The 10,034-nt window shown below is 38.5% G+C and overlaps 2 protein-coding genes across 2 annotated transcripts; both read left to right on the top strand.

Annotated features, from left to right (window-relative positions):
- The first annotated feature begins 328 nt into the window (after positions 1-328).
- Positions 329-3,774, top strand: LOC120798640 (cytochrome b-c1 complex subunit 10). Its single transcript, XM_040143069.1, has 3 exons — positions 329-478; positions 1,361-1,491; positions 3,368-3,774. Exons 1-2 carry the CDS (start codon positions 429-431, stop codon positions 1,479-1,481), a joined length of 171 nt encoding a protein of 56 aa, XP_039999003.1. The 5' UTR covers positions 329-428; the 3' UTR covers positions 1,482-1,491; positions 3,368-3,774.
- Positions 3,775-4,796: 1,022 nt separating this feature from the next.
- mbd3a (methyl-CpG binding domain protein 3a) lies at positions 4,797-9,891 on the top strand. The gene is made up of 7 exons (XM_040143060.1): positions 4,797-4,964; positions 5,898-6,051; positions 7,012-7,149; positions 7,507-7,597; positions 7,693-7,870; positions 8,802-8,957; positions 9,096-9,891. Exons 1-6 carry the CDS (start codon positions 4,951-4,953, stop codon positions 8,950-8,952), a joined length of 726 nt encoding a protein of 241 aa, XP_039998994.1. The 5' UTR covers positions 4,797-4,950; the 3' UTR covers positions 8,953-8,957; positions 9,096-9,891.
- The last annotated feature ends 143 nt before the right edge of the window (positions 9,892-10,034 follow it).

Below are 10,034 nucleotides of genomic sequence, written 5' to 3'. Positions count from 1 at the left end.
GTTTAACATAGGTAGATTTGTCCGATAGGGGGCAGAACTGAGCTGCACTGTCACTTTCCGGTGTAAAGTACACTGGTCAGTTGAATACACATTGCAGGTTTATTATATTTTGTGCAAAGGCCCAGGAGCCAATGAGTAGTACTCCTGTGCTGGAGTACTACCTGGCTCCAGGTTTGCTGTGTGTAAATTAGTAAATATTAATTGTAAGTAAACACAATTTTTTTTAGGAATATGCATCATGTACACGCCATTTAAACTGAGTCAGTAAGGTGTATTAACATGTTTTTGGCACTGGACTTTTATTTTTCGAATAACCGGAGGTACTCTGCGCACATGCGCAGTACGTGTAGTCGGTAAGCGAAACTCGGAAGTTCTTTTAAGCCTTTAAAGCGGGGTGTCCGGTGTTAGGAGGACATATTTTACCCAAAATGATCAGTAAAGTGATCGGTCAGAAGTATACCTCCATTGCCAAATCATGGTAAGATGTTTTTTTTTAAAGATCGTATTAGTCGTAAAAGCGTAAAGAATACTTTGGGCTGATAGAATCTCCATGTGTCCTTGGCTAACATTAGCTGTTAGCCTAGACGAGGTCATCGCTGCGGGGACAAGCTGACTTTAGCTTCCTGACAGCTAAACCCAGGCAAAAAAAAATGTTTAAATGACAATTTTGAAGACTTAAACCTGATCACGTAGCAAAAGTGTGAATTTCATACATTAATTACAAAGAGGGAGTACATGTCTAATTGAACCGACTAGCTGACTGGTCTGACTTGAAGGGCTGGAGCTGCTATTTTCATCATGGATTAGTCATGAAATAATTAGTCCATCTATCATTTAGTCTGCAAGAGTCAGGTCTTATGTCAATATAATGTTTTTTTCTTAGTCTGACAAACCAACTGATGTGGAATGGAAGAGAAAAAGCAAGTCTTCACACTTTATTTGTGATGCTTTAATCACCAAATCTATCATTTTTATTACACAATAAAGAATAAAAACAATCGACTATTAAGATTAGAGTTGTTTTATGAAATGCATTACTCAAATTGTTTCTGCACTCCTGTCTTGTGCTAGTCAAAATGCACTTCATGTTTGTTGCTCGGGTGTTTAATATTTATTGTACAAAGAATAATTTTCCGGCTGACAATACAACTGAGACTTTATTCCACTAAATAAAAACCTGCCTCTTTAACTTGGCCTGTAGTAGTATTAGTATTTGTGTTTTTGTCTCCTAAAATACTAAAATATAAAAAATTTGTGTCGTTTTTGCTGTTTCTCTCTGATCACTGTCATTGATTTCATTGTATTTTCACTTTAAATAAAAGAAAAATGGCAAATCTTTACAATGTTCTCTACTCCATAGGATCCCGACTCTGGCAGTGTGGGGCACAGCTGGAGGTGTAGCTCTGGTCCACTTCACAGACTGGCGATTGATTTTGGATTATGTCCCTTACATCAATGGCAAATTCAAGAAGGACGAGTAGTGGCGCTCAGGTAAGAGATAACTGCAGACATTTAGTAAAGAACGAAGAGGTGGGACCGCAAGTGATGAATAGGGGTACTTGAGGCATTATTACATTTTTTTGTTTTGTTTGTGTGTGTGTTTGTTTTTTAGTACAGCAATCACAGTCAGAATCGTTTTTCCTGCACCCACTGTATCTTTTAAAGGCCAGAAACAAGAACCTGACATTGCAAGTAGTATGGGCCTGCTCATCTCCAACCTATGCATCTAAATGTGTCTTTTGATTGACTGCTGAAATTGCAGTCACATTTTCTACATGTTGTATTATTGTCTTAATTAAAATACTCTCTAGCTTTCTGTTTCTATTAACCTACACAAAAAAAAATCGGATAATTACAAAGCAAACCCATTTTGAAGTGTATGAAAAATAGTTAGATGTTAATACAGAACATGCTTTTTTTTTTTTTTTTTTCTCCAAACTGATTAGATCATGCATTATTTTCCACCTGTGGCAGATGTTCAGGATTTTAAAAAGGCAAACACCAGTCTGCCTGCAGCATGAAGGTCAACTGTGTAACTATATAAGGCAGTGCTACTACTATTCACACTTGATTCACACAAGCGGAAAAATTCCACGTGGACTCTTTTCACATATTACATGTTTGTTGGGCACAGAAGATTTTTTTTTTTTTCCTGCGTACTACAGTGGCAGCACTGCTAAGAGAGCAGATGTAAAATGACACACAAGAGCAGCACTATCACGCAGTCTGTCAAAATAATGGAAAAGGGGCAGACCTACATCCGGACACCACAGGCAGTACTTGGTGGAGATTTGCCCGTGTTTAAGCATTAATTCTGTTAACAAGTAATGTCAGAGTAGTTATAGCCTAAAATTACGTTGTGCCTCCATCTGATAGAACTGCCTTAATTTCCAAAAACTCTTAAACACACATCACAGCCTTATTGTTGCATTTTCATTTATTTTTTTATTTCAATGAAGATAGCCAGTGTAGTTTATTCTAAAACAACTCAGAGACTGCAGTTTTGTGTTGGGAAAGTCGTGACTTCATGCTCAGAGACGCACTTCCTTGTTTACATACTTTGCCAGTTTAACAAGCCGAGAGTAAAACAAAGTCATGACATGATTTGATTTTGTTGCTAACACATCTTTGAGTGTGTTTGCTGTAACAATTTGAAGTTGGAAATTATGATCAGGGAATGTGAGACGTCTGGGGGGAAAAAAAGAAGACATCTGTCAAGTGAGTGCTTTGGCCTTTATTCAGGTTGGGTCTTAACCTGGTTGTGTCTACACACTCAGCATACATACCTGCAGTGAATATTTCCAGGAGTTCATTATGCACCGTCACTGTGAAATAGTGACGAAGGAAAAGATTCTGTAATGTGAAACAGGAACCATAGTGGTGGTGGCAAGATACTTGTGGGGTAGTTCTCATCAGCAGGGGCTAGAAAACTCAGGACTGTGGAAATGATAATAGGGGTGAAATTCAGAGACAATAAGACGGGCCGTTTACAGGTGTCAGGAGACCAGAATCCAGGACAGTGATCTATTTTAAGGCTAGACTGCATGTAGCAGCTTCTAATAACAAAGAAATGCCTGAAAAGCCGCTGGAAGTATATAGCATTTGGACCTTTGGTTCACCCACAAATCTTTGAATAAGGTCATAAACATTGTTTGATGTTGAGATTTGGATTGTGCTTCCAGAATAAAATATGGTGGCCATTTTATGAACAAGTACACAAATATGTGCTTACAAGTTAAATGCTCACACTCCAAGCCATGTCACTCAAACTCAAACTTTCCTACCAGCCTTGATATTTGATTTGCCTGCTACAGCAAGGCCGCATTTCTACTGTACAACATAATGACTCTTTGTTTTCTGCTGCCAGGTCGGTGCCGTTTCTTTACACAAAGACTTAAGTAATGATCAAGAGCTGCTCCAGCTGTGACCTTGCAATGTTGTCCACCTGCATGCCAGGCCAGGAAGCCTGTCACCTTCACCCTGCAGCTCAGCGAATATTGAACTGTTCACCACCAACATCCGTCTGAAATGCACCAGGGTTTGGCATTTCAACTTTCCTCCGCCAGTGAAAACGCGAATGGAAGGAAAATGAAAACAGAGAAGGATAAATGGACTTTTGTTTTCTTTTCCTTCTTAGCCTGGGATGAGGTATTTATTTTACTCATCAGTCCTCACTGTGCCGTGGATAGAACATGATTCACAAAATAAAAATCTGTCCTTCATGTCATGCTGTAATTGTTCTGTTGAGAAGTAAAGTATGTGAGAATTATCCTATATTGTGCTTGTGTTTAATTATTACACTTTCAATGGGTTAGTGACTTTGGTGCTCAGTGTTTTTCTGCCTTAAGTAACATTTCAAATTATTTTTAAGTGTCCCTGAATGCAGACTCACAAGTAGAGTTTGGCAACAGTTTATTTGGACTTGTACTCTGTCCATCCAATGTGTTAATCTGTCACTTATGGGCCTAGTCAATCACATTTCATAATTTTAAAGGTATATTTAGAGACAGAATGTTTGACCAAGTGATTAAAAATCCAGTATTTTATGTTTCAAAATATAAGCCATGTCTTTACATCAAATACTGATGTAAACAATAATTAAAAGCAAGAGCTAACGCTGTGCTACACGACCAGTCCAGTCAATTAATTTGGGAGTGATGGCATTTTCCAGCCTTGAGTTTTGATTTCGGGCACTAGGGCTGCTTTTCCTGTATCATGTATCTGCATAACAGGTGTTTCTGTTGTTCATGTCTCATCATACCTTTCCAAGTGTAGCCAAAAGATTGTCGTGGAGTTGCAGTATTAGCACAAATCTCATGCCCATCAATTGCAGTAGTGCAAGAAGTACCCAGATCCTTTATTCAAAGTTTAACCATGTAAATTGACTCAATATCCAGTCTACTAAAAGTATTAGCAGAAAAGTTAACAATTAATTTTAATGTTGTAGCAGGTCCTGGTGGTTTTATGTCAGACTAATAATACCACTATTAACTGTTATGTAGTAGTATGCTCTAAGTACAGAGTAATATCTGAGTTTATCATGTATTTAGCATGTAACAGCTCTGTAAAAAGATTTAGTGGAGTAAAGTGCACAATATTAATACATTTTTTTAATGTATTAATAATAAAATATTTAACTAAAAAGTACAGCGTAGTGAAGGAGACGTACAAAGTTGCACAAACTTGAAATACACAAGTAAGGTACTACTAGGTCGCTGTCATTCTTCGGACTAGTTTACAGGAGTGTGGCGGATGTATTACAGTGCTCATTATGTTACGAGGTTGGCGGAGTGATCTTCAGTTGCAAAGGTCCCGACTGGAGACAGGCAGCGGGGATCGATGACAAACCGGACTCGGTGTAAATTCATGCCTGAAATAAGAAGCAGCGAGCTGGCTTACCATCTCTCATAAGCCAGTATCACGGGCAAGCAAATCAAGACAAGCGGGACTATGGAAAGAAAAAGGTGGGAGTTTTTAAATGTGTAGTCGAAGGAGGTGTTAAAATAAAAGTTTCTCTGCAGGAAATGTACGCACGCATGCATACATACAGACATGCGTTTTTTAGTTGCGAAACACTCAGCAGCAAATGTACAGGTCTAGGTTATTTATTTACCCCCTGTGTACTTTAGCTAAACGCGGGCTTTAGAGAGTTTGGTGTTTATTACGTTAAGAAACTTTGAACAACAGTAATTGTTATGCTGGTACGTTGACGTTAACGTTAACTACGCTGCTAGCTTGATTAGCTAGCTAAGTTTCATTGTTTACACACGCTTGACTTGCGGTACGATGGGCCCCGACACACACTCATGCCGGTTATATGAAATACCCTGTAAAAAATCTCGGCTACGGCACAGTGACTTTGTTAAAACTTGGAGACGACGAATATGCTTGCCTCATGTGTAGCTCACTGCTGATTTTTGTGCTTGCAAGTCCCTTCAAACAGTTGAACTCTTGAGTACACTGGTGCACTTGAGGAAGCAGCCAGTCTGTTTTCGTTCACAGTTATCAAACTATAGCAGTTAATAAATCCACCTTAAAGCTCCTCTTACAGGCCTATAAAACATCCACACAGGTATTTCCCCTTACTTTGGCTGATTACAACTCCTTAAAGACTGTGTGGGTCTGTACAAACGTGTTTTATTGACATCTCCTGACTCCTTGTCATTGCACCTGTTAGGGGGGGGACAAACCACACCCTCTGATCCTTTTGTTACAGTTGAATACAGTTAGGTGACTTCAGGAGAGTAAGGCCAACTTCAGCCTCTGAAGAGGCCCAGTTATTCGCAATGAACTGAGAAGCTGTGTGTGGGTGTCCAGGGCCATAATTGCTTTTAATCCTTCACTCATTGAAAAGATCCATGATTGTGTGATGGGGATTTTTCTGGTTTTCTTTCTAGTCTACCTGTCAAGTGCATTCTCAACAAGCCCCAGATAGTCCGTGGTCTGGGCAGCAACCTTCACACCGATGTGAATGCCAGCCACTCCTGGGCTGGCCTGACCAAGGTGCAGCGCAGCAGGCACAAGCATCTTTACATCAACCATCAAATCAGGGTGAGGCATAAATGACTGCAGTGTAACTTGAAGAGAAAATATACCCTTAAACAGAATTAACAGGGTGCTCTTCCAGTGATTTCTCGACACTATAAAATTAGTATATACAAAGTCCGTAAAACCTATTTATCTCCCCCAGACTTTTTCATGCTAGTGTTGTACATAATGAATCACAGTGGTTTTAATTATGCTTTCTGACAGTGACCATCAGAGTAAGAGCCTTTAATGTTAAAGTGAACCAGAGTGAACAGTGGAGGCACCTTTGGCAGTAATGTCAGCCTTGAGTCTTTGTGCATTGATCTGTATCAGCTTTATACAGCTAGACAATGCATTTTTTTCCCAGTCTTCTCTGTAAACCTGCTCAAGCCCTGTCAAGTTGCATGAGGACCAGCCACAAATCCAGGATTAATGAATCCACAGTTTTGTTTTGAACTCAAGAGAAAGCATTTAGTATAATTAGTGCAGGAAAAAAGCTTATAATTCATTAGACCATACAACTTTCTTCCACTTTCAAAGTCTCTCATGTGCTTGCTGGAAAACAGTAGTTAAGCTGTCATGAGATGATTTTTTTTTTTTTTTTTTTTTTTTTTTTTTTAAAAACAGTGGCTTTCTCTGCCAGTTTGCCAAAAAGCCGTAAAATTATAAGTCACCATGGCAACAGTTGTGTAAACAGCTGTTCTTACTGAAATCACTCTTGTTCACTCAATCACTATGACTTACATGATAAACATTTAATAGATTACTCTAGTGAGTAGTAAATTTAGATTTCTTACACATATATATGCATATACAGAATTATATAGGTAGAATTTTGAGACTTGAATAGTGTACTAGGTAGAAGTGCCTTGTAAAATTGACATCGCTCTAAATATCAAACTTTAAAAAGTTTTCTTTTATTATTGTAGAAAATTGATAAAAGCTAGTTATCAGAATTTTCAGTCAGTCATGTTTCTCTTAAAGGCAAAACCTGATTTAAACACAACACTACCAGTTCGACAGACAGCATCCATCTTCAAACAACCAGTGACCAAGGTAACAAATCACCCCAACAACAAGGTGAAGGCCGACCCGCAGAAGGCCGTGGACCAACCCAAACAAGTAAGCCAGAAGGCAGAAAACATGCACATTTCAGTTCTTCTGTTTAGTATGCTTTAAAAAATTTTTTTTTAGCTTTGTTAGTAAACAGTAAAATTGTTGCTATTAATCCTATAAAAATGCAAGTGAGTCAAAGGAAATTTTTGTACCTGCAAATTATTTGAGTAATTTGCACAGAGTTGAAAGCCTGGTGATTTGTCGTGACTCGGTTTTGGCTTTTCCAATTTTTCAAAGAGAATACTGGTGGATTTATTTACCCTAGTACAGATAATCTTATAAATTACACAATGATGCATATTTTCGGTTTGGGGAAAATTTTGCTCAAAACTTCTTTGTTTTTTGGTTTGCTTCAATCTTCAGCTGTTCTGGGAGAAGAAGTTGAGCGGCTTAAATGCATTTGATATTGCAGAGGAACTGGTGAAAACTATGGATCTCCCTAAAGGTTTACAGGGTGAGAGTAACCTAAAAACATGACTGCCGTATATAATTCGAGGTACGAATTTTCAACAGGTTTGACCTGTGTCTCTGCTTTTTACCTCACTGTAGGTGTTGGGCCTGCTTGTTCAGAGAAAACCTTGCTTTCTTCCATCGCAAGTGCGCTGCACACCAGCCATACACCTGTCACTGGACAGCTCACCGCTGCAGTGGAGAAAAATCCTGGAGTCTGGCTCAACACAGCGCAGCCTCTTTGCAAAGCCTTCGTAGTCACTGATGATGACATCAGGTAAGATCTTGACACATGCAACACAGCTGTAGTTTCTGCATTGTAGTTGATCAGTATCAAGAATGTATTTGGGAATTGACACTAGGCTGGTGGCTTTCTTTTAAGTAAATGTTTTTATCAGGGGTCAACTTAAATAGCTACCAAGCTGGTACTGTTTTGTTGTCTCTGCTTCTACCCCCTGTCACTGTCTTTTTTGAAGGCTTTTCCCTCTTTTCTTTTTACGTGTATTGATTTTAAAATTGATGCTTTTAAAATTATCAATAGCCTCTCCTATTATTTTGATGTTCCACCAAAAGGCCTACTATATGATGTACTGTAAAATACACAAATACACATACACAATACATTGTGTTTAGTTTTTTTTATTTTATTTAAATGCGTTGACACTTGCATTTATTATCCATTTAAAGGACTTTTTTAATCCACTGGTGAACTGGAGTCACTATTGCAATGGGGAGATCAAGAGTCCTTGGATAGGACAGTCAAAATGGGTTGCTCATAACTGAATTATCTTACAGCTAAATAAGCCTCCATCATGTTGTACATAGTCTGACTAAATGGGGGCTGTGACAGATTCTGACACATTACACACCCTACTTAACTGATGTTTCTGCGTTCATGTCAAATTCAGTGGGTGACGAGTTCCGAGACACTGCCAGGATTAGGGGAACTGACCCTGCAGTCACTCATGCCAAAACTGCTCAGGCTTAAATTGCACTGCTTTGTGGTTTGGTGGCCCTCAGATGATATTATTTAGAACAACTAAGTAAAGATTGTGCACAATGACTGAACACATTAAATTGGTGTGCACACATTACATTACTTGCGAGACTGTTGACAAAATCTTTTTCATCATTATCAAGTCTTTGCAATGATAGGTTTGTTTTAATTAGCGCTAGCTTTTATTTTTTTCCTTGTCTATGTCCTCCAGGAAGCAGGAGGACCTGGTGCAGAATGTGAGGAGGCGGCTTGAGGAAGCCCTTATGGCTGACATGTTGGCTCATATAGAGGACACCGCTGCAGACGCAGCAGTCAGCAAAGTAGAAGAGAAGGTGGAGCGGGTGGATCAGGAGGAATTATAGCCAAGGTACATGGTTGTGATTAGCGCAATGCTGCCATCATTGTTAGTGATCCATCCATTCACAGTCTTAGATTATTTTACACTGTTATGCCCTTAAGTACACTCCTAAACATGTAACATGTCTCTGTCTCATCTCTCCCACAGGCTTGTTTGACTTGACGTTTGCTGGTAAACTCATTTCGTTTTTGAAAAAATTGGCTCCATGAATATTTTTTTGATACACTTTTAACTGAAATAGACCCTAAATGCAGACATTCTGCAGATTTTGTTAACCTAAACAAAGAATTTTATTTTATTATTATTTTTTTTAACATGTGACCATATCATCCTGAAAGGGTGCTTTGAGTTTCAATTTTTAGTCCATTTACCTCTACTAATGTATGACAATTATGTACAGTGCTCTATACAATGCAGTGTTACACTCAGTTAACAGCTATTCAAGCTCAAAGTTAAAAACACAAACCTGATGTATGCGGATGAAAAGTGTGTATGTGTGTGATATAATGTTATCAGTTCAAGTTGAGAACCTTTAAGTGTGTTTCGTTTTAACTGTTCAACAAGAAAATGTTGCTCTTATATTTGAACTCTGGCAGTGTAGGTCGTGTCGTGTAGGTTGCAGTATGTTTACATGCAGACAGCACTCTTGTGGCTGTGAATTATCACATTTAGCTTGTTTGAACTGTAAAACCTTTAATCGAAACGGTGTTACTTCTCACAATAACTGGAGTTTACATGGTTTTTAAGTTTAAGCCATGTTATTTGTATTGACAGAAGAATTGTCTGTAGTAGACAGTAAAAGAAAAGGTGTGTACCCTCAGAAAATACAAAAACAAATACAACACTGATGTACCTCATAACCTGATGTACTGTACCTCATTACAAGATTAATTATTTGTCTCTATCACTGAGTCACTGTCAAATAAATGCAGCTCTTTTGTTATTAGTGTAGAGTGTGTCATTTATTTATGTATTTTTTTCCTTGGTCATTACCATTAATACACTTAGGAGGCTGAGGTAGATGGACAAGTTTTAGGATTAAGGCAGTGGTCCTTTATTCTTTAAAGGATAGCGTCATAGTTTCAG

The sequence above is a fragment of the Xiphias gladius genome, chromosome 14, assembly GCF_016859285.1.
Source record: "Xiphias gladius isolate SHS-SW01 ecotype Sanya breed wild chromosome 14, ASM1685928v1, whole genome shotgun sequence".
Taxonomy (NCBI): domain Eukaryota; kingdom Metazoa; phylum Chordata; class Actinopteri; order Istiophoriformes; family Xiphiidae; genus Xiphias; species Xiphias gladius.
This window is presented reverse-complemented; position numbering and strand designations above follow the sequence as displayed.

Bases quoted from the DNA above. Each gene is read 5' to 3' on its own strand.
- LOC120798640 (XM_040143069.1), top strand. From the start codon at position 429: ATGATCAGTAAAGTGATCGGTCAGAAGTATACCTCCATTGCCAAATCA. The intron at 479-1,360 runs GTAAGATGTTTT...TCTACTCCATAG, and splicing joins ACCTCCATTGCCAAATCATG to GATCCCGACTCTGGCAGTGT.
- mbd3a (XM_040143060.1), top strand. The intron at 7,598-7,692 runs GTGAGAGTAACC...ACCTCACTGTAG, and splicing joins TCTCCCTAAAGGTTTACAGG to GTGTTGGGCCTGCTTGTTCA. The intron at 7,871-8,801 runs GTAAGATCTTGA...TATGTCCTCCAG, and splicing joins GTCACTGATGATGACATCAG to GAAGCAGGAGGACCTGGTGC.